Source organism: Mobula hypostoma, chromosome 2 (assembly GCF_963921235.1).
Source record: "Mobula hypostoma chromosome 2, sMobHyp1.1, whole genome shotgun sequence".
NCBI classification, from domain to species: domain Eukaryota; kingdom Metazoa; phylum Chordata; class Chondrichthyes; order Myliobatiformes; family Myliobatidae; genus Mobula; species Mobula hypostoma.
In genome coordinates this window covers 132,173,771-132,198,447 of record NC_086098.1, presented here as the reverse complement: position 1 = coordinate 132,198,447, position 24,677 = coordinate 132,173,771, and the positions used below count along the sequence as shown (strand labels likewise).

The following is a 24,677-nucleotide window of genomic DNA, read 5'->3' as shown; positions in this document are numbered from 1 at the left end:
CTCACCACTGACGTCAAACTCACAGGACGATAATTGCTAGGTTTACTCTTAGAACCCTTTTTAAACAATGGAATGACATGAGCAATATACCAATCCTCCAGCACCATCCCCGTTTCTAATGATATTTGAAATATTTCTGTCAGAACCCCTGCTATTTCCACACTAACTTCCCTCAAGGTCCTAGGGAATATCCTGTCAGGACCCGGAGACTTATTCACTTTTATATTTCTTAAAAGCACCAGTACTTCCGCTTCTGTAATCATAGTTCCCATAACTTCCCTACTTGTTTCCCTTACCTTACACAATTCAATATCCTTCTCCTTAGTGAATACCGAAGAAAAGAAATTGTTCAAAATCTTCCCCATCTCTTTTGGCTCCACCCATAGCTGTCCACTTTGATTCTCTAAGGGACCAATTTTATCCCTCACTATCCTTTTGCTATTAATATAACTGTAGAAACCCTTTGGATTTATTTTCACCTTACTTGCCAAAGCAACCTTGTATCTTCTTTTAGCTTTTCTAATTTCTTTCTTAAGATTCTTTTTACATTCTTTATATTCCTTGAGCACCTCATTTATTCCATGCTGCCTATATTTACTGTAGATGTCTCTCTTTTTCTGAACCAAGTTTCCAATATCCCTTGAAAACTCATGGCTCTCTCAAACTTTTAAACTTTCCTTTCAACCTAAGAGGAACATAAAGATTCTGTACTTTCAAAATTTCACCTTTAAATGGCCTCCATTTCTCTATTACATCCTTCCCATAAAACAAATTGTCCCAATCCACTCCTTCTAAATCCTCTCGCATCTCCTTAAAGTTAGCCTTTCTCCAATCAAAAATCTCAACCCTGGGTCATAGAAATGATCATAGAAAGACCATAATCGCCCATGGCAATATGGCACATAGTGATGATGATGTTCACCAGTTTGTCAAAATCCACAAGCCGTTGAATACAATAATTGAATTTTACAATTTCAGGTAATCCACACTCCCTGCGCCCCTTTCTCTCAGTTTTTCTCCTCACATGGCCCCCCGCCCTTCCTGGATTCTTTCCCCTCCTCTTTCACCTCATTCCATCTGCCTTCACCCACGCATTTGATCTTCTGGGTCTCATGTTCCCTCTCCAGCTAGTTCCATTTGTCCACCGTCCTGCCCTCCATTCATCACCTTCTTATCAGATTCCAGCATCTGAAGCCTCTTGTGTCTTCTGTCTCATCACCTTCCAAAACCATTATCTGTCTCTATTCCGCCCCCCCCCACCACCACACACCACCCCCTCCACCAATATCACATGCCTCTGGTTTCTCTCTCCCTGTCATCTCTGCCTGTCACCCAGCAGCTGCTGTTTCACAACTCCCCAGTCTGGCTCTGTCTGCCTGTCACCCGTCTCTTCCCCTGGTTTCTACCTGTCACCTGCCAACTCCTGCCTCCCACCTCCTTATGACTGGCTATCTCCTCTCTACACTCTCAGCCCTGATCTGAGGTCTCAAACCAAACAGTTGACCATCCCTTTGCCTCCACAAATGCTGCTCAACCTGCTGAATTCCTCCAGTAGTTTGTTTCATGCTCCAGATTCCAGCATGGGCAATCCTTAGAGTTAGTGATTCGAAAAGTCAACTGATGTCCCTTTTGGCGGCTTGCTACAAATTTCACTGGTTGAGTGGCTACCGTACTGTGCAAAAGTCTTGGGTACATATACACAGCTAGGGTTCATATGACTATATGGCTAGGGTTCATATATTGTCACTGTGGAGTGGAGAGCTAGTTTGTAAATCTGGCGGGAGCAAAGGATGTTGGGAATGGCAAGGATGGAGCACTATGGGAAGGGTGTGGGACAGGTGGCAGAGAAGTAGTGCCAGGGTGCTTCTCGTTCCCTCCTCTCTCCCTTCCCCTTTTCCCAATCATGATTCCCCTCTCCCTGACCCCTTTCCCACTCTCAGTCCACAATAGAGACCCAAATCCGAATCAGGTATCTCATCACTCACATACGTCATGAATTATTTTTTGTGGCAGCAGTACAGTGCAATACATACAATTACTACTATCCTGTACAAAAGTCTTAGGGTACCTAGCTATATATATGTGCCAGAGTCTTTTGCACAGTACCGTAGATGACCACATTAGGTAGCCCAGATCTCAGATCTGTATGCCCCTGGATAGATCTGGACAGAATGTCACAAAAGGAATTTGATTTTTTAAAAAAAGGGATCAGATTGGACTGGCTGGGTGATGGAATGGTTGGTGCTGCTGCCTCACGAGTCCAGAGACCTGGGCCTGATCCTGATCTCAGGTGGTGTCTGGACGGAGTTTGCATGTACTTCCTGTAACCACATGGCTTTCCACTCAGTGCTCCAGAATTCTCCTGCATCTCAAAGAAGTCCTGTCAGGCTAATTGGACATTGAATGTTATCTCTCAGCATAGCTATTTGGTGAAACAATCAGAAGATGGGAGCTCAAGAGCCTGCAGTTGCTGGAATCTGGAGCAAAAATCTCAATGAGTCAGCTAGCATTGGAGGAGGGAAATGGACAGTCAAGACCCTTAATCTGGAATGAAGGAATGCATGGATAGAGGACAATATAGACAGGTGCGGGGAAGAGGGTGCGTCAAGAGCTGCCAAGAAATAGGTGGATCCATGTGAGGACAGGTGGTTGGCAGATGGAGGAGGCAAGGGTGAAGATAGCGACAGAGGCTGGGAGTGATAGGTGAAGGCAACAAAGGACTGCAGGTGAAGGAATGTGATAGGAAAGGAAAGTGGAACATGGCACCTAATAAATTGGATGAGCTTGTGAGACAGAATAAGATCTGGGGAGTACAAGGAAATACAGAAAGGATAAATGGGACTATTAGGAACTGCTAAACTGATGGGTTGAATGGCCTTTTAATAGAATGGCATAATGACTGCTCATGAGGAATAGGAGATTCTTGCCATTGAAACTTGCACTGAGTTGTGGGATTATTCATGCATGAGTGTGATTAGAAAGACATGAATAGGACTGTGACAGGGGCCAGACTAAAGCATTAACATATCTTTTCTCAAGCGCTCTCAGATCTGCTACCCGTCATTCTCAAAGAGTGATAGATCAAAAACTAATTTTTTCCTTTTCGCTCAGAAACTTGAGACCCAGTCTGTAAATGCAGTAGCTTTGCGATTAAGCTACTTGGACTGATGTCCAGAAGATTAGAACGTTGATGCAGAGCCATGTTCAGATCCCACCACAACGGCTGGGAAATCCAGGGCATTTACACAATGAAATACTACTGAAAGCAACAGCCAGATTGTCAAGAGGAAAATTCTGCACTAATGTTCTTTAGCAGGGAAGGTTATCCACCATGTTGGTATTGCTAAGTGTGCTTATCCACTCCTGGGAAAGGCTTAGCAAGTTTTTCACCTCTGGGAGCAGTTCAGGTTTGTCAACAGATGCCATCCTCACCAGGAAAAGCTACATACTATGAACATAAAAGAATGTTAGAGCTGGTCTTTTAGTAAATTACTCACCTCCTTCATCACTGCCAAGCAGACAGCATGAAGCCTTGTTAGAAGAATCTCCTGATGGAATCGGGCCAGGCGACAAATACTAGACAACCCTTGCCTCTTCATCTCCCTATAAGGAAATCAGATCACTGAGCAGTCTTCCAGACTTATGTTGTCACTTGGAACAGGTCCAAATCTCAACTAATTTACGACCTGAGGTCAGAAGTTGTAATTGCAAGGGAACAATGATGGTCTTCATTGGTCAGGTTTGACCATGGATATTGTGTCCTAGCTGTCCGTGTGATACGCAAACTAGGGCAGTACGATATGGAGAGCAAGCTGCTGCCCATTGAAAAGCAGCAAGCTCCATCTCTCCATGCAGCTCATGAATCTAAAGGAACGACAGAGACCAATATAGTTTGCCACCAGCAGCATTGCAGGAGTTGCCAGTCAGCAGTGAATTCAACGTAGAGCTGCCTTAGAGACTCCAGCTCTGGAATTTTCCTTGAAGTTTATTCCAGAAGCTTTCCCCATGAGGGGATATAGCCATAAGGTGGAGGAGGTTTGAGATCAGAGATTTCCTTCTCCTAGATGAGCTTCCAACCACGGCTGATGAGGCCCATCTACCCGAAGCAGCTGGTGTTAAGGTGCCAGTCACCTGCCTTTACACCTTCTCCTGTCAGTAGAAACGGTTCCACTGGGTTTAGTAGCTAAGCCATATGTGATGGTCTGGAGATGGATTTGGTTGCCAGGGGCTATTTGAGAAGGACATCACTAGGATCATTTTAATAGGTAGTGGGAGCTGTCCCGACTACCTCCCCCCGACTATGACAGCCTTAAGGAGCTGCAGCTGAACGTTTTAACATTGTGTGATTGATTGGGATTGGCAAACCTATGTCCACACAGCAGGCTATAGGAAATCATATCACAGCATTTTGTGTGCTTGGCACACTTATAGCCAGGCACTCCGTCACACAAACTCACTTGCTACTGTAAAGTCTCGCACCACTGTAGTCTGCATTTTCTGTCTGTCCAAAAGGCCTGGCCAATTTTCAGGGATCAGGCCGATGACAAGGTCTGGGATCTTTATGAGATCTGGGTCTACGTTAGTCACCTCTGTCAGAATAGATGGTGGGTAGACCCATATAAGGCCTTTTCAGTCTCCTGAGGTGTGGTAAACCACTACTACAACACTGACATTAATACTTTGTTCTAAATGTTACTGCTATTGGCACAGTTGATCTTCCTCTGACTGACTACACAAAAAGAAGTCATAGGGATTGAAATGAAAACCCATCCTGAGCAACGCTTCTGAAGTAGCGATGAGGAACAGGCATTTTATTTATTCATTCCAAGCATCTGAGGTCAGTATTTTTTGAGCACCCTAGCTTATAAGTCATTGAGGCAAAAAGCAAACTGCTGGAGGAACTCAGCAGGTCAGGCAGCCTCTATAGAGGGAAATGGTTATTTGACATTTTGGGTCAAGATCCATCATCTAGACTGAAAGAGTAGATGGAAGACAGTCAGTATAAAGAGATGAGGGGAATGGGTGGGTCAAGATCCGTCATCTAGACTGAAAGAACAGATGGAAGACAGTCAGCATAAAGAGGTGAGGGGAAGGGGTGGGGCAAGAGCTGGCTCGTGATAAGAGGATCCAGGTGAGGAGGAATGATTGGCAGATGGCGGACCAAACGGCGGACATCTTGAAGATTGACGGAGTAGCTGCTGTGAGGCTGTCTCACCTCATAGGGAGGAATCCAGAACCCGAATCTCAGAAGGAGAAGTCATATGTTTAAGAGAGCTGTGTGAGGAGTTTCTTTGGAATTCTCTGGGATGTGCGTAGGTGAAACCATTGGATGTATCCAAGATGGGAAAGGATAGATTTCCAGGTCTGGATGAGGGTCTTGGCCCAAGATATCAACTGCCCAGTTCCCTCTACAGATGCTGCTCGACCTACTGAGCTCCTCCAGCACGTTGGGTGTTGCGCCAGACTGCAGCATCCAAATCTTGGATCTAGGTTTTTGGAATGTTTAATTATGGAAAACGGGCAGGATAGTGGAGCAGAGGCCAAGGTCAGAGCAGCTATAATGCCACTGAATGGCAGAGCAGGTTCAAGGAGTCCTGTTCCTTATGTAACCCCGTCACTCACATTTCATTTGCATATGCTGACCCTATTTGGGCAGGCGTCTTTTATCACTTTCAAATGGAAGATGTGGAAATGTCAAGGAACTGGTGAACAGGCTCCCAACTCATATGCTGCCCCATATCCTCAAGGTATACTGAGGATTTTCCAATGCCTCTGTCTTTGCCCTTCCCGACAGCCCCCTCACCCAGAGCTACTGCCACAAAGCTACCGATATGTTTAAATCCAATCAAGTTTCTGACCAGTCGCTGTTAGATAGGAGCTTCAGTGCCTCAGTCAGTCCTTGCTCCTGACGGGAGAACAAGCTCATCTCCAATGGCTTCTCCTCATCTGATTCCTTCTCCCCTTCTGGGGAATCCAGGGGAAAGTCAGGTAACGAGTGAGCTGGGGAACAGCAGACAAGTTAGGGAGAGTGACACCTTACAAATTCAAATACATTACATTTTCTAAAGGAATTAACAGATTTTTTTTTAAAAAAAGAACCAGCCTATTCGCTGTATCTTGGAACCTGTGACAACAATAAACCAATTCTAATACCAATATCAATTAGTTCACCTTAATATTTGTGTGATACTGGATACAAGTTACGGCTATCAGTCCCCATCAGTTAGACAACAATGCACCTGTATATACTTGTGAGGCAGTGCAATGGGAGGAGATTGTTGTCCCCGAGGAGAGATCAAGACTGACTCGCTTTCAGTAAAGTTTGGAAGAATGGGAGGTACTTCATTGACATAGAAGATTCTGAGCAGGAATCAAGTATAAAAGTAGGAAAGTTATACCTTAATCACATAGTACATTGTTGAAGCAACATTTTACCATGGTTTATGGAAGGCTTTTAATGCATTGCAAGCAGTGTGGAGAAAATTACTAAACTAATCCCTGGAATGGATGGGTTGTCTTAGAAGGTAAGATTGCACAGGCTAGGATCATAAATGCTGAAGTTTAGAAGAGTGAGAGAGAACTTGACTGAAACATAAAATTTTGAGGACATTGACAGAGTGGATGAGGAGAGGATGTTCCTCCTTCACTTCACACACCACCCCCCTGATGGCCATAACCTTGATGGGAGAATCTAGAACAGGAAGATGAAATGAAACTTTCTTTTCTCTCCGATGGTCACAAGTCTTTGGAACTGTGGCCGAGGTAATTGCAGGCAGATGGGAATACTGGGTTAAGTCTACAGTCAGATGAACCAATATTCGATTATATGGCAGAGCAGAATTGAGAGACCAAGTGGTCTACTCCTGATCCTGTCTGATCTATGCACCTTCACATGAGTACACTTCGCAAAGGTGCATTATTGTCTGGGACTTCCTAAAGGAAGATATAAAACTGATACGTACATTCCTCTTCGTGCTTTATATGTTATTGAAGAGTAAAAGATGTATGTTTAGCCAGGAATGTACAGCCAGTTATAATAAATGAGGCAAAGATGGGCAGAATCTGGTTGAAGTAAAGGTAATAGACCTTCCACTGACTTAACAGACTAGATAGGAGTGAAAGGCAGGGTCACATCTTTCATTAATCCAGCAAAACTTGCTTCTTTTTCCCATTAAATCCCCAACAATCCTTTCCCTCAACTTCCCCACCTCCCAGATTAACTAAAAAAAACAATGAAAAGAAAGACTCAAGCTGAGGTTGGACATCACTCTTTCCACTTTCCACTCTTTCCTTACCAGAGGAATGCCGAGGCACGTTATACATCTGGGACATATTTGGAATACTTGGCAGCGAGGGACGGTTGATCCGTCTGCGGAGTGAAGTTCCGTGACTGTGGCTCCGGGAACTGAGGTTGATCTTGTTGAACTCCCTGGTGTTCAGTAACTCCTGAACTGCACACAAAACAGAAGGACACTGGCCGTCATTTTAACATACACTCATAGTCATACAGAGCATGGAAACAGATCCTTCAGCTCAACTTGTCCACAATGACTGTGTGATCCAGTGAGCTCATCCCATCTGCTCATGTTTAGCCCATAGCCCATTAAAACCTCTCCTGAACATATACTTGTCTATATGCTTATATATGTCCTGCTGAAGGGTCTCGGCCCGAAACGTTGACTGTACTCCTTTCCATAGATGCTGCTCGGCCTGCTGAGTTCTTCCAGCATTTTGTGTTTGTAGCATATACTTATATAGATGGTTTTTAAACATTGCTAATGTGCCTGCCTCAAACACTATTTCTGGCAGCTAACTCCAAATATGCACCAGCCTCTGCTTGAAGAATGTGTTTTCAAACCGACCCTCAGAACAACATGCATAGCCACAGAGCAGGGGTTCCCAACCTTTTTTATGCCATGGACCAATACCATTAAGCAAGGGGTCCGCAGACCCCAGGTTGGTAACCCCTGCACCAGAGCATTCAATGCAATAAAACATTGCAATTCAAATTGCACAGGAATGTAAGAAGCTGCAGAATATACCGGATTCAATACAAGACAACATCCCTCCCACCATCAGTAATATCTACGTGAAATGCTGCTTCAAAAAGGCAACATCTACCATCGAAGAACCCCACCATCCACTCCATGCCATCTTCTCACAACTACCATTGGGCAGAAGGTACAGAAGCCTAAAGTCTCATTCCACCAGGTTCAAGAACAGTTACTTCCCTTCAGTCATTCGGTTCTTGAACCAACCTGCACAACCCTAACCACTACCTCAGTGCAGCTACTTTCCAATACAATGGACTTTTATTTTACTCTAATTGTGTTCTTTCTTGTACAAATTGTGTACAATTTGTCTTTTAATTTATGTTGTTCTTATGAAGGTTGCTTTGATGCAATGTGCCTGTGATGCTGATGTAAGTTTTTCTTTGCACCTGTACACAAAATAATCTTGACTTTTACTTTGACATCCCAAAATATTAAGACCTCATCATCTCATCCTTGCTCATATATTCTAGTGCTCTCAAAATTAATGCTAACACTGCGTTTGCACTCCTTACCATTGACTCAACCTGCAAGTCAATCCTTGGGGAATCCTGCAAAAGGTCCTCCAAATCTTTTTGCACCTCTGATTTTTGAATTTTCTCCCCATTTAGAAAATAAGCAATGCCTTTATTCCTCCTACCAAAGTGCATGACAATACACTTCCCTACACTATATTCCATCTGCCACTTCTTTGCCCATTCCCCCAATCTGTCCAAGTCCTTCTGCAAACTCCCTGCTTCCTCAACTCTATTTGCCCCTCCACTTAACTTTGAATCATCTGCAAACTTTTCCACAAAGCTAACAATTCCATCATCCAAATCATTGACATATGATGTGAAAGGAAGCAGGCCCAGTACTGCCCCTGCCGAACACCACTAGTCTCTGGCAGCCAATCAGAATAGGCCCCCTTTATTCTGGTTCTTTTCCTCCTGCCAGTCAGCCAATCTTCTTCCCATCTTTCCTGTAATACCATGAGTTCTTATTGTGTTAAACATGTGAGGCACCTTATCAAAGGCCTTCTGAAAATCCAAGCAAACAGAACTTACTGACTCTCCTTTGTCTGCCCTGCCTGTTACTTCCTCAAAGAATCCCAACAAATTTGTCTGGCGAGACTCCTCCTTAAGGAAACCACTTTGGCTTTCTTTATCATGCGTCTCCAAGTACCCCAAAACTCATCCTTAATAATAGACTCCAACATCTTCCTACCCACTGAAGTCAGGCTAACTGGCCTACAATTTCCTTCCTTCTGCCTCCCTCCCTTCTTAAAGAGTGGAGTAACATTTGCAATTTTTCTGTCTTCTGGAACCATTCCAGAATATAGTGATTCTTGAAAGATCACTACAATTACTTTCACAATTGCTTCAGCTATCTCTTTCGGAACCCTGAGGTTTAGTCCACTTGGCCCAGGTGACATATCTTCCTTCAGACCTTTCAGCTTCCCAAGCACTTTCTCCTTAGTAATAGCAACTACACTCATTTCTGCCCACTGACATTCAAATTTCTGGCATACCGCTAGTGTCATCCACAGTGAAGACTGACTCAAAATTCTTGTTACATTTGTCTGCCATTTCTTTGTCCTCCACCTTCCACTGGTCTGGTATCTACTCTCGCTTCTCTTTTACTCCTTATATATATGAAAACACTTCTGGTGTCCTCTTTAATGTTGTTGCCAAGTTTACCTTCAAAATTCATCTTCTCTCATTACTTCATTAAACGTAAATCTGCCTAAACTGATGAAGAGGAAAATGAGAAAAACGTGATGCAAGTGTTGGAAGTCTGAAATAAAGAATGAGCATGCTGCAAACACTCGGCAGGTGAGGCAGGATGTGTGGAGAGAGGAACCGATTTTATTTGTCAGGTCCGGCTTTCTCCACTTTCCTCTCAAGAGGTTTGCAACGTTAAAGGCAATTTCAGAGTTGGAAGAAATAAGATGCCTTGGATGAGCATTGTACGGAGCATTGAAGAGCAAAGGAGCAGAAATACAATGCCAACTTAAGCTATATCCCTTCTGCCTGTGCGTGATTCATATTGCCTCCATTCCCTACCTAACAACCTCTGAAACACCACTATCATATCTGCTTTCACCCACTACCCCCTGGCAGCCCATTCCAGGCACTGTGTAAATAACTTGCCCTCCACATCTCCTTTGAGCTTTTTTCACTCTCACCTTAAATACATGTCCTCTAGTATTTGCCCTTTCTACCCTGAAATAAACATTCTGACAGTCAAAACCTTTTATCCTAAGGTAGAAATGTTCTCAAGGAAACAAGCTCTCCGCATAGTCTATACCATCACTTAGAAAGTATTACTGTAAACGTATTCTGCACACTTTCTAAAGCCTCCACTTTCTTCCTGTAATGGGTTGACCAAAACTGCATGCAACATGCATAAGAGTAAGGCTCTCCTTCCACGAAATCTCACTTTCCACCACAAACTCACCCTCAAAACCTGCAGCACCCCCCCCCCTTCCACGTCTCCAAATTTTCCCCTTAAATTTCCTGTCCCTAACTCTGCCAAACTCCACCAAACTCCAGGCCCTGCTGTGAAAAGGAAGTTCCAAAGACCTCATCCCTGGGAAAAGACGGATCTTTGAAGATGGGCTGTACCTCATGACAGTTGAAAGCCTGGTCCAGAACAGAGGATTCTGGCAAGCTGCTGACAACAGCTTATTCCCCAGTAGGGGTGATGGACTTAAGTAAGTATGGAGGTTTTGTGTCCCTATCTTCATCTCTTTCCTTCAATATCCCTCTCTCTCTCTGTCTCCCTAAATCTCTTTCCCCTCAAACTTCCCAATCCTCTCCCTTAACCTTTTATCCCTCAGTTTCTCAATCCATCCTTCATTCTCTTTCCCCACATTCACTCCCTACCTCTCTCCCTCATTCCCTCACTTCAGATTTTTGCCCCTCCCTCGTTCTGCCCCTGACTTTCGGCAGGTTACCCGGGAGTGAGGCACTGGCACTGTTGGGGTCAATGTCCAGCAGTCGGTCCCGCAGCTGTTGCGTCAGCTCCCTCTCTTTCTGCAGCTGCTGATGCTCCACCTCTTCCCTCTGTTTCTGCCGCATCTTCTCCTGTGCTGACTTCGAGATCGCCACGAGGCAGGGCTGCGGAAAGTCAGATGGCTGCAGGGTTCAAAGTCAAAGCAAATTAATCCAGAATCTCAGGTAGCAAGAGCAGAGTCACAGAGTCACACTGCACATTCATAGGACCTTGTCCCACCATGCCTGTACTCACCATCAAGTGCCCATCTACATGAACCAATTAACCAGCACTTGGTCTATAGCTTTCTACGTCCAAGTGATTCGAGTGCTCATCTAGGCACTTCTTAAATGCTGTGAGAATCTCTGCCACAACAGTTTCACCATATATCAAACAAAGGTACAAAATGAGCTCTCCGTGGCACTGGCTTAATGAAGGAGCAACCAATGTCTAGTCACATTTTAGGCCACCACAGAATCCAAGGTAAAAACACAGCAGTACTAGGAGCAAGGGCTCCTTAAGGTTGCTATAGTGGGAGGTGGTAATGGGGATAAGCTCCCACTACCTATTAAATGTTCCCAATGGTGTGTATCTCAAATAGTGTCTGACAACCAAGTCCAGCTCCTGGAACTCATGTGTGGCTTAGCTACTAAGCCCAGCAGAACCATTTCTACTGACAGGAGAAGGGGCAAAGGAGGGTTACTGCTGCCTTAAAACCAATCACTTTAGGCAGATGCGGCTCATCAGCGAGGTTGGCAACTCATCTAGAGGGAGGAAAACCCTGATCTTGAACCTTCGCTGCCTTGTGGCTATACCCACACATGGGGAAGGCTTCAGGAGTAAATGCCGAGGCAAAAATCCAGGGCTGGAGTCTCTAAGCCAGTCCTGTGTTGAGTTCGTTGCTGACTGGCAACTTCTGCAATGCTGCAGATGCCAAACTGTATCGGTCTCTGCCGTTCGTTTGGGTTCATCAGATGTGTGGAGAGGGGGAGCTTGCTCTCCATATCGTACTGCCCAGGCTGGTGTATCTAGACAGATAGGACGCAGCATCCATGTCAACCCTGACCAGTGGAGGCCTCATAGTTGCGAGCAATATCTTCATTCAGGAGTGAGAACTACTGTATTATGGAATAATCTGGCAGCAAATCTAACAACCGACTATAGTTTAAGAACCCCAGTTTAACAGAGGAGACTCAGTAGGCAAACCAGTTTTGCTTTTACTTATGAGCTTCATTATCAAATGAAGCCTCTCATTAAGATGACATAGAATACAAAGGCAACTCAGGAGACTGCAGATGCTGGAAGCTGGAGAAATAACAAATTGCTGGAGGGAGTCAAGGGGTCAGGCAGCATCTATGGAGAGATGCTGTCATATTATAGGTCGAAACCCTGCATCAATGGCCTGACGCAAAGTCTTGATTCGAAATGTCCCTCCACAGAAGCTGTCCACCATGCAGAGTTCCTTCAGCAGTTTATTTTGTCAAAGGCCATGTGCCTGTGCAGTTACGTTTACTCACCATGATCCCATCCCACACTATATACCGTGCCCTAGCCCACCTCAGCTTGTGACCATAGCTTTCTGTTCTGCTTTCCCTCATGAATCAGCTAATTTCATTTTGTGAGGTTCCCAGCTATTTGCCTCCATCAGTTCCTTGGGTAGTGTATCGATATCTAAAGACGAGAAAATCTGCAGGTGCTGGAAATCCAAGCAACACAAGCTAAATGCTGGAGGGACTCAACAGGTCAGGCAGCATCAATGGAAAAGAGTAAACATTCAGTGTTTTGGGCTGAGACACTTGATGAAGGATTTCGGCCCGAAACGTTGACTGTTCACTCTTCCCCATAGATGCTGCCTGACCGGTTGAGTTCCTTCAGCATTTTGTATTCCATACTCTAACCCTTTTACGAGGAAAGACCTTCCCTTACTTCCTCAGAAACACTGATGTTGGTAACATTCTCTTCACATATAATACACCTCCAATGCATTCATGGTTTCAAACAGCTCTGTTAGCTCTCAATCGTCCTCTGTTTTCAGTCTCACCATCCTTTAGAGCCTGACTGCAGTGCTGTCTTTGCAAATCAGGGCTTCCCAACCCAGGGTCCACAGACCCTTTGCTCAATGGCATTGGTCCATGGCGTAAAAAAAAGTTGTGAATCCCTGTTGTAAATCGTAGAGTACAGAACATTAAACAATACAGCACAGGTACAGTCTATTTGGCCCGATTCCTGTGGGTTTTTGAGAGGCTTCTAGGGAGACACATGAATATTCATACAATGAAAGGAATGAAGCACATGACCCATATTTCTCCATTCCCTACAGGTTCACATGCCTATCTAAAAGCCTCTTGAATGGCACTATCATATCTGCTTCGATTACCTGCCTTGATAGCACACACCAGACACCCACCACTCTATGTGTAAAAAACCTTGCCCCACACATCCCATTTAAACTCTCCCCCTCTCACTTTGAAACTATACCATCTAGTATTTGACATTTCTACCCTTGGAAAAAGATTCGGGATTCTGGCTGTAGTCTCACCAACACTTCAATATCCACATTACAATATATTGTGGACAGAAAGCTGTGACCAGAGTACCTGACATCCCTGGAAATAAACCTACAGATCACATTTGTTTGCATTTTTAACAGCATCACTAAACTGTAAGGTTGTTTTTGACTATTTGTTCACATCTGTCCTTGGATCCATTTGCTCTAACCCACTCTGCTCTTTACGTTCTAAAGTGCTGGTGAAAGTGTGTTGCTCTGTCCTAGAATGAACCACCTACAGGAGAGCAGCAGGAAAATTCAGTCAAAGCTTTCAAGTGCAATTTTAATCAACACTTAAGAAGAAACATTGGCAGGGCAATATCAAAGAGGCAGCAGATTGTCACCAATTTCAAACACGTGGCATGATCGGCTAACTGACCTCCTTCTGTGCTAGAGGTTATGAATTACTCACCCTCCCTTCAGCCTCTGTCTCCTCTCCTTCCACAAACACCCGTCTGCTTACATCTGGACCCAGCTCCGTGCTCAGCCTGAATGAGATGACCGTTGTCTGGCTTGTCGGTGACCTTTTCCCTCTGACCTTCTCAGCCAATGGCGGTGAACTCTGAATCAAACTGTGCCCTGATGATGTAACAGCAGAGATGATGAGCGGTAGGAAAGAGTTGTCATTAACCTTGTTCAATCAGGGTTTCCCAACTTGGGGTCCATGGACACTTTGCTTAATGGCATTGGTCCATGGCAAAAAAACATTGGGAACCCCTGTGTTAAATTGAGATTTGAGTTTGCATTTGATGCTATTAACAAATTGGACACTTTGGAGCTCCTAGCATCTGACTCTCCAAGAACCTGTGCCAACTGGTCCTTAAAGACCTGTTAGCAGCGTTACTGAACCACGTCTGACATCACCAATCACACCTAAGCCTATAGTGGAAAAGAACTGATAATAGATGAAGAGAATTCTTTAACTGTAGGAATCTTAGGAGTAAAGCTCTTGAATAAAATTTGCTAATGAAGAAACATAACCTTATTGAAAGTTTTTTTAGAATAACCATTCATTATCCATAGCAAGATTTTTCTGGCAACCCTCCTTCTAAGGACAGCACTGTGGTGCACTAGCAGAGCTGGTGACACAATTCAGTCCTGACCTCATGTACTAACTGTGGGGAGTTTGCATGTATTCCCTGGAAACAAGTGGATTACTCTGGGTGAACCAGCTTCCTTCCATGTCCCAAAGGCATGTGAGTTGGTTAGCCAGTGTAAATTGCCCTTAGTGTGTAGGTGAGTGATAGAATCTGAAGAGAATTGATGGTAATGTGGGCAACATTCAATAGGATTAGTGAGGATCAGTGTAAACAGATGCCTTGTGGTCAGCATGCATTTGAAGGGCTTGTATCCACACTGCGCACGCTCTCTTTTTCGGCTGGGACAGTCTGCCATTGGTGCAGTGTCAGGTACTAATTGTTACATTCTGTAACTTAGAAACATTAAACTAATTCAAAGGAAGACGTGGGTGTCTGAAATGTGGATGTAATTTCGTCTTTAATCATGGCGTGATGAAGTATCCAATTAACCTATTTTACATAGAACACATAATTAATTACTTAAATGAACAAGAATGCTTAATCAACCAATATATATACACAAGATTACACAAATGTTACAGAAATATTAAATACTCAGCACTAATCATTGAGAAACATCCTTAAATTACATACTGAACTCGATATATTTACTTAGGATCATCTGCAAACATTCCAGTTCTGTAATTACACACACAGACATTTCCTGCTAGTTTTGCCCTCCTTTTCATTCTGGATATCTTGCTCGAGCTCAACTCAGATAAAAGAGAGATGTGTGGGACAAGAGTCTTTTTTAACATGAGTGTGCACTGCCAGGTATGGTGGTGGAAGCGGACATGATAGTGGTGTTTAAGAGAGACATTTAGACAGATGCATACAGGTTCAGAGAATGGAAGGACAGATATCATGTGCAGGCTGGAGAGATTTTGCTTAATCCAGCATCATGGTCAGCACAGGCACTTTGGGCAGAAACGTTCCTTGTTCTGTACTGTTCTATGTTCTAAGTCAATGATTACATTGGCTAGCTATTATTTCTGGGTATATTGGGGTATAGTGGAATGACACAGTAGTGCCGCGGTTAGCATGACGCTATTACAGCTCAGCGTATTGGAGTCTGAAGTTCAATTCCGGCTCCGTACTGTAAGGAGACTCTGTGTGTCCTCCTCATGGAATGTGTGGGTTTTCTCAGCTTGCTCCAGTTTCCTTCACCATCTAAAGATGTACAAGGTGGGGTAAATTGTCCCGTGATTAGGGTAAATCAGGCTCGTTGGCAGTTGCTGGGCAGTGTTGAAGGGCCCGTTCTGTGCTGTTTCTCTCAATAAAATAATTTCAAGCAGTTATTAGGCTTGGGTGTTGATAAAAGAAATCCTAGCCTCGGTGGTTGTCATGAAATAGGGGAACACCATGACAACTGCCTTCTGATGTGATTGGCTTTTCTATTGCTGTCCTCACCCAATGTTCTGCCCACCATGAGCCATTTGGTCAGGTCGAGGATTGCCTCACAAGGAAGATGGCACTAAAGTCCTGAGCGTTGCAAAGCATTCTCTTGGTTTGGGAGATTTTCCTCACCCTGATGAAGAAGCTGGTGGAATCAACAAGCCACTCTCAGTGGAAGGAGGACATGGCCACACCTCTCCCCTAGCAGTCCACATTGCTCACCAGAAATCCATCCTGCGTTCTGCTCAGAGGTACAGCACGCAATACCCCAATGGTACCTGCACTGATCATTCCAACTACCTGGCTGGCCAAATGTGCAGCTCACCTGTGCTCTGACAGGTTGTCATTGGAGAGGGGTTTTGCTCTGCTTCAGTCATCAGGGCTAGACTCACACAGCTCCTGCTCCTTCCCTTCCCTTTCAGTCCAATGGCAGAGACATCCTCAACATCAGCTGTAAATTAGGTACTTCAGTTACAGACTCATTGAGTTCTACAACATGGAAACAGCCCCCTCAACTCAACTCATCCATACAGACCGAGGTGCTAGCTAATCTAGTTCCGGTTGCCTGTATGTGGCCCATATCCTTCCAGAATGTTTCTGTCCAAATTTCTTTGAAATGTTGTTATCACACCTGCTTCTACCAGCTTCCACTGGCAGCTCGCTCCACGTACCCACCACTCTCTGTGTGATAAACCTGAACATCAGGTTTGCTTTAAATCTTTTGCCTCTCACCTTAAACCTGCTGCTGCCCTTCCCCCAGGAGATGTATCAGGGTTAAGTGAGTGAGCGGTGATGAGGGGTGGTCCCTGGCTGATGACCCCTAACTGACCTAAGGGCACTGTTGGAGGTGTCGCCAAGCAGGAAACAGCATCTTCCTATAAATCTCAGTAGAAGCCCCCAAAGAGCCCTTGATCCAGACCACATCAAACTACAGCCCACAATGTCTGAATAGATACTAAGCCACTGATGGAAACATTGGTGCAAGTGACCTAAACCTTAGACAAAAAAATTGGCTTTAAGAAGGAACAGGTACAACAAGATTAAGGAGGGATTTCTGAGGCTTAGTACTGCAGTAAATGGAGGAGTGTGCAGCTGAGTTAGTGGGATCAAATTCACAATAATCGTGAGGCCAGAATTAGAGGAGACATGTAGGTGGACTGTTGGGTTGGAGGAGAGCACAGAGACAGGGAAGGGTAGAGGGATTTGAAAATAAAGTTGAGTACTTCAAGAATATGGAATATATCAGTGAGCAGGGGGTGACAGCTTGATGAGAGTCAGTGCTTTGTTCTAGGTGAAGGAAGTTTTTGATGCCCTCTGACTGGCATTGGAAGGCAACCAGGAACATATTGCACTCATCGAGATGGAGCTAACAAAGGCACGTTTGGAGGTTTCAGTAGCAGAGGAGCTGCTCAGATCTCAGGAGAGAGTAATTGATCTCCTGTGGAGCTGCTCACAGTGACCGAGGTCTGGTTGAGATACTCAACTGCTAAGGAGGCACAAGAGACTGCAGATGTTGGAATCTGCAGCAACAATCTGCTGGAGGAACTCCTGATGCAGGGGATTGACCCGAAACATGGACAATTGCTTTCCCCCCATAGATGCTGCTTGATCCACTGAGTTGTTCCAGCAGGTCGTGTGCTGTTCACTTGCTACAATGGCATTCGTCAATGGCCTGCCTACTGAGCGTATAGCTAGCAGGAAATAGATGGACAGCATATCGTCCCCAGTATTGATCATGTTATACCACAAGCATGTGATGTTTCGACTGTACAATGTGTTACAGTTACCATCCAGGAAAGAAGTTTTAAGCAGCTGACTGAATGTTTATCTTCAAAATTGGCGGAATGACTGTGCACAAAACACAAGTGTTTGAGCTACATTGATTGTATACTCTTTATCCCAATGGGGTGCAACAGCGGAGCAGCAGTTAGTGCAGCTGTGTTGCAGTCCTGGGTTGATATTGACTTCAGATGCCGTCTGTGTGGAAGTTTGCACATTCTCCCTATGTCAGTGTATGTTTGTTCTGGGTACTCCACACACCGAAAGGTTGAGAAGGCAAGTTGCCTACTGTAACTTACTGTAGTTGAGTAACAGGAAGACTGGGCAATGAGCATGTATGAGAGAATAGGTTACAGAGGAATTGGCTTAATGGGATTGCTTTGAGAGCCAGCATAGGCTCGATGAGCTGAATGGTCTCCTGCTATGTCAGAAGGAAACTTGGGAAACCTTGTCCCCTTTGTTATAGGATATTTTCCATAGTGAGCCTTCCTCAGCTACACCCAGCCAACCAGCCTCACAACAAACCACCAAGTAGAATCTTACCTGGACCTAGAGACTTCCGTTCTTCAGAGTCTGAGCTTGGCCCCTGTACGACTGTCTCTCTCTCAGAGAGGGCTCTAATAAGCAAAGAAAGATGTCCATTTATGTTGTGCCTTCCATCAGTTCTGGACATCTCAAAGCATTCGGCAGCCAATTAATAACTCTTGAGGTGCAGTCAGTGTTATAATATAGCAAGCTCCCACAAGCACCAACATCCACCTGAGCAAGCGGACAGAAGCTGCGGCTAATGCGTCCTTTGAAAGATGGCAACTGTGCAGCACCCCTGCAGTGCTGCAGTGAGACAAGAAAGAGCAAGTTCATTTCTGCTCCATTGCACAAGCGAAAATTTAAAACTGATCAGAATCAGGACTTGGAATTAGGTTTCATATCACTGACATATATCATGCAGTTTATTGTTTTGTGGCAGTGGAACACTGCAGGACCTAAAATTTACCATAAATTACACAAAAATAAATAACTAACATTCAAGTTTAATGTTATTTCAGGTACACAAGTGTGAAGGAGAACAAAATATTTGTTACTCTGGATCCAATGCAGCTCAGAAACAATAATTTTAAAAGCACAATAAATATAAATACTGTACATAAGATAGCTTAAACACAAGAGATTCTACAAATGCTAGAAATCTAGAGTAACACACACAAAATGCCAGAGAAACTCAGCAGGTCAGGCAACATGTATGTAAATGACTAAACAGCCAACATTTCCGGCAGAGACCCTTCATCAGGACTGGAAAGGAAGGGGGCAGAAGCCAGAATAAAAAGGTGGGGGGTGGAGGGGTGGAGGGTTAGAGAGAGGAGATTCTTTCTCTGTAGTCACTTGCTATGAAAAATGAGCAAGCTTTGAAAATGGATAAGAAAGACTTTTGTTGCTTCTTAATGTCATTTCCTAATTCACTCCATAAACTCCACGTGTGGTTTTGGTTCATTGCTGCTAATTTTTCCAGTGGTATTGTAGAGTATGATGCTAAAGGATTTACCAAGTTCAAATTATTACACTGGACAACAATTTTTTTTAATGTGTTGCTTCATCAGAATTTTTCTGTGGTTATGTTAGTACTCTTAAAGCTGAACACAAATATAATTTCAGACTACTTGGCTCACATAGAAATTTGGAGAAACAAGAAATTAACTTTTATTGAGTATACTGCATTTAATTGCATAACAGTGCTGATGTTTTGCAATAGTTCAACAAAGGTAAAAGCGTTTTTCAAATTTTCATTTGAACTCAGATGAGGTTTGAGGTTTCTCGCTTAAGTGTCCAACAATAATTCACCAGCATTGATGGATTCCAGTTGCTCTGAAATCATTTCTCCATGACCATAATGCCCTGGTGAAATCTTTCACCATGCTCGCCACTGCCAGTGCCAAGATTTGCAGGGAAGAAGTCCAAATGGGAATGCAGAAAATGAATCTTTAGTGACGTGTTACACTTCATGGTTTTGTATCTTTGAAGCATGCTGTCAACCAATTTTACTTAGTATGGCACTCTGTAGCAGCCAAGAAAATTTTCAACAACACCCTTGCATGCCTTCCATGAGATTTTCTCCAGTCCCACTAGAAGTTCTTTGAATTGCCTGTCACTGATGACCTGTTTGATTTGTGGATCAACAAAAATACCTTCCTTAATCTAACATCAGTTATTCTGACTGGAATTATTAATTGAAACAATAAATATAGTTGATTTCAAAAAGTGGTGCCTGATAGGGAAATTTCGTGATGATTTTCATGATCAGCAGCCCAAAATCAATAAGATACACCCAAAAGTATTCAGGAAGCAATATCTTTCTTGACCTGTATTATTAATATGGGAGGATTTTTGCTTCTTAGAGCACAGTAAATAAGATTTCATTTAAACCACAATTCCACATGTGATTTGAGAATGTTTTGCATTGATATGATGGGCTTTAACAGTTAATCATCAACAGTTTCTGCAGATGCTTGAAATCCAGAGTTACACATGCAAAATGCTGGAAGAACTCAGCTGGTCAGGCAGCATCTATGGATATGAATAAGCAGTCGACATTTTGGGCTGAGACCCTTCATCATGATTGAAAATGAAGGGAGAAGACACCAGAATAAAAAGGTTGGGGAAGGGGAGGGAGGACTAGCTGTAAGGTGATAGGAGAAGCCAGGCGGGTGGGAAAAGTAAAGAGCTATAGAAGAAGGAATCTGATAGGAGAGGAGAGTAGATCATGGAAGAAGGGGAAGAAGGAGGGACACCAAGGAAAGGTGATATGCAGGTGAGGAGAAGAAGTAAGAGAGTAAGAGGCCAAAGTGGGGAATAGAAGAAGGAAGAGGGAGGAAAATGACCAGAAGGAGAAATCAATGTTCTTGCCATTAATTTGGAGGCTACCTAGACAGAATATGAGGTGTTGCTCCTCCACCCTGAGAGGGGCCTAATCGTGGTAGAAGAGGAGGCCATGAACTGACATGTTGGAATGGGAATGGGAATGTTTGGCCACTGGGAACTTCTATTTTTGGTAGATGGAGCGGATGTGCTCTACAAAGCAGTAGCCAATTTACATTGGGTCTCACCAACGTATTCACCCAAGTGTTGTCTCACCTGGAAGGACTGTTTGGGGCCCTGAATGGAGGTGAGGGAGGATATGTAGCATTTCTGTCGCTTGCAGATATAAGTGCCAAGAGGGAGATTAGTGGGTGGGGACAAATGGACAAGTGAATCGTGGATTCCTCTGGAAAACAGAGAGTGGTAGGTGGGGGGGAAGTAAAGATGTGTTTGGTGGTAGGATATTAAAGCTTATATGCATAGATTGATTCTTTGTCCATAAAGTTATGCTGGGCACAGGAGTGTCTATACATAAGGTAACTAACAGGAAATAATAAAGTAGTGGTGGTGGGGGTGTGGAGGGGTGGGTTAGTGAGTAGAGGTGTTGATCAGCCTTATCGCTTGGGGAAGGTAACTGTTTGAATCTGGTGGTCCTGGCATGGATGCTACATAGCCTCCACCCTGATGGGAGTGGGTGAAACAGTCCATGAGCAGAGTGGATGGGATCCGGTAGGCTGGTGCCAGTGATGCGTTGGGCAGTTTTGACTACCAGGTGTAGAGCCTTCCTGTGCCCCAGACACAAAGTTTCCGTACCAAGCAGTAACGATGCTCTCTTCTGCACATCTGTGTGAAGTTCAGCTCTCTTCAGCCTCCTCAGAAAGTAGAGGTGTTGGTGAGCTTTCCTGACCTTGTCTTGTTGACATTGAGGATGAGGCTACTTGTCTGATGCCAGGCCTCGAGCTCCTCCGCCTCCTCTCTGTAGGTCTTCTCATCATTGTTGGTGATGAGCCCCACCTCTGTCATGTCCTCAGTGAACTTGAAGATGTGATTGCTCAGGTTTTTGGCCGCGCGCTCACATGTGAGCAGAGTGTACAGCAGTGGGCTCGGTATGCAGCCCCGGAGGGCACCTGTGTTGAGGATGATGAGGAGGGAGGTGCGGTAGTGCATCCTGACTATCCAACACCCAGTTGTGTAGGGGTGTACTTAGACTGAACAGCAGGAGTTTGTTCACCAAGCTCTGTGGGACAATTGTGTTGAATGCCAAACGGAAATCCAGAAACATCATTCTGACATAAATGTCCTTGTTTTCTAGGTGTGTTAGGGTGAGGTGCATGACAGATTGCTTAGTGTCAGTGTGGCAGGAATGGAGATTTTGGTATCTGCCATTACCAGCCATTCAAAGAACTCGATGACGACAGGCGTTAGTGCCACCGGGTGGTAGTTGTTTAGCTCTGAAGGTGTTGAGTTCTTTGGTCCAGGGATGATGGTGGCTGATTTGAAGCTTGTGAGCACAGCTGGCTAAGCAAGTGAAATGTTGAAGATGTCCATGAAGACTTCAGTGAACTGGTGTGTACACTCCCTGAGCACTCAGCCTGGGATGTTGTATAGGACAAACACCTGTCATTCTTTGCCGAGTCCTTCTCACATCTACTGATGTTACAGACAGTGGCTACTCACTTGGCAGGGGAGTCGCTTTCGTGGCCGGCATTATGTTGCAAGCCCTGAAGTGTACCTAAAAGTTGCTTAGAGCGTCAGGGAGAGAGGTGTGACTGATACAGTTGAGGTTGTTTTTCCTTAATTGGTCAGTAATGCCCTTGATGCCCAGCCACATATGCTGGGGATCATTATCAGACAGGTGTTGCTGGAATTTCTGTGTGTAGGCAGTCTTTGCCTTCTTGATGCCTAAGATGAGGTACCTCTGGCTGCTCTGAGAGCCATTCTGTCACCAGACCTGAAGGCAGTGTCCCGGGATTTTAGTAAGGGCAGCACCTCTGCGTTCAGCCAGGATCTCTTGTTGGGCAGTGAGACCGTTCTTGAGCTACCAATGTAACCAGCTACTTAGTGATGTAGCTGGTGAAAGACAAGGCATATTCCTCGAGGTCTGTGTCTTCTCCATTTGTTGCAACTTCCTTAAACATCTGCTATTGCTTTTTGCCCATTTGAAACAGGCCTGACCCATAGAGATTGCCTTATTTGGCCATACAGTGATAATCCTCTGGATTGGTTTCTCCATTTTCCTGGTATGCCAGGATTAACATTATGAAGATGTGTCCAGAGAGGCTGAGATGAGAGTGTGGGAAGGCTTTGTACAGTATGTACTGTGTCTGATGTATAAACATGGTCCAGTCTTGCTTTTTTCTCTAGTGGCCATGGTGATGTGTTGGTGATATTTGGGTAAAATGTCCTGCAGGTTAACTAACATGATTGAAGTTTCTTGTAATTATGAAGAGACTGTCCAGATGCTTGTTTTGTAGAGAGATAATGAAACTGTAATGCTCTCCCAGTGCATCCTTGGCATTTGCATTCAGAGTGGGGCGGTGATGAACACAACAGTAAACTCCCTGAGCAGGTGATGTGGCAGCCATTTAGTTGTAAGATGCTCAATTTCCCCAGAACAGTGACTGCTCACGACAGATGAGTTTGTGCACCAACCTTTGTTAATGTATAGAGAGAGTCCACCTCCTTTGGAGTCCCCTGACAGAGAGTTCTTGTCTGCGCAGAACAGATTCATCCCGTTGAGTTGAAACACCGAGTCGGGCATGTTGTTGTTTAACCACATTTCGGTGAAAACCAGAATGCAGCAGTTTCTCATCTCTTTCTGTGCGTTCATTCTCAGTTTCAGTGAGTCTGTTTTATTTTATTGATGTTGGTGAGGAACAGTGACGGTACCACCAGTGTGGTTGTGTTAGTTCTCAGCCAAGCTAGTGCCCAGCTCTCTTGGCACATTTCTGCTTCCCCTGGCACCGTCTGTGTCTGCCGCTTCCTCAGATGAGCTGCTTAGGCCAGGTCGCTGTCGCCGGGTCTGGTATCCATGGAAACCCTACTCTGTTGAGCATTGCCATTCACTCTGCTGCCGAAGGATTAAATGTCATTTTGTCCAAGAGTTCAGCGGCACTGTATTCACAGAATTTCAGATGACTGAAATCCCTGACCAGAAACTCTGTAATGCTATCTAAGAATTTAAAGTTAGCACCATTATTTAAAGTTAGCCTGTCTGTCTCTAAGCACTGCCATCTTTATAGTGCTAAAGCAGAGTAGTCAGGTAGTGTTCATGGTTTCCTGAATCTGACAGCAGAGGGGAAGAAGCTAAATTTAAAACATTGAGCATTATGTTGGTGTTGTCACCCTACAGGTGGACAAAAGGCAGACTTGGTTAAAATGCTACCAGATAGTTAATGTAAATCAGCTCAAACTAAAAAAATTTGGATCATGGTTTCAACCTGAAATATTGACAATTCCTTCCCCTCTCTCCGCACCCTCTCTCTCCCCCCTCCACACACACCACACTCTTTAACCCTTTGAGTTCCTCTAGCACTGGGATTACCACCTGGGGCCCACGGATACCTTGGTTAACAGTAGTGGTCCATGGCTTAAAAAAGATTGGGAACCCCTCATCCAGCAGATTGGTAGTAAATCTGAGACCTTTCATGCTGGGTGCACACAGAGTTCAGGGTTGAGCACATGAGTGTCTTGAAGGACGTAGGGATTCCTACCCATAATCCTGTTGATTCCAAAGAGCTCCCAGCGTCAGACAGGAAGAGTGGTTCATTTTAACCTAAGGCAGGTTTCTGGTAGGAAGGCAGGAGGACTATTGAATTCAACCTCCTGCCTCACCCCAGTCAAACCCTCACTACCTCTCCCTTCCTCTCCCATGCCATAAACTGACTGATTCCCAGACCAATTCAAATCCTGGGAGGTTTTATTTACATCCTGCACACCAGATGCCCATCCTGAATGGGGGTAAAAATGTAGCCAAAAATAACTGTGTTGGAGCCCCTG

General features: G+C 44.5%; 1 protein-coding gene across 1 annotated transcript in view; it reads right to left on the bottom strand.

Moving 5' to 3' along the window:
• Positions 1-24,677, bottom strand: part of LOC134359447 (TOG array regulator of axonemal microtubules protein 2-like) — a 92,558-nt gene that overhangs the window by 29,582 nt on the left and 38,299 nt on the right. Inside the window, exons 5-10 of the mRNA XM_063072697.1 lie at positions 18,372-18,445; positions 13,988-14,154; positions 10,990-11,170; positions 7,296-7,451; positions 5,859-6,000; positions 3,498-3,603 (exon numbers count right to left, since the gene is read on the bottom strand). Coding sequence (XP_062928767.1) covers positions 3,498-3,603; positions 5,859-6,000; positions 7,296-7,451; positions 10,990-11,170; positions 13,988-14,154; positions 18,372-18,445 — 826 coding nt within the window. The remainder of the gene's footprint in view (positions 1-3,497; positions 3,604-5,858; positions 6,001-7,295; positions 7,452-10,989; positions 11,171-13,987; positions 14,155-18,371; positions 18,446-24,677) is intronic.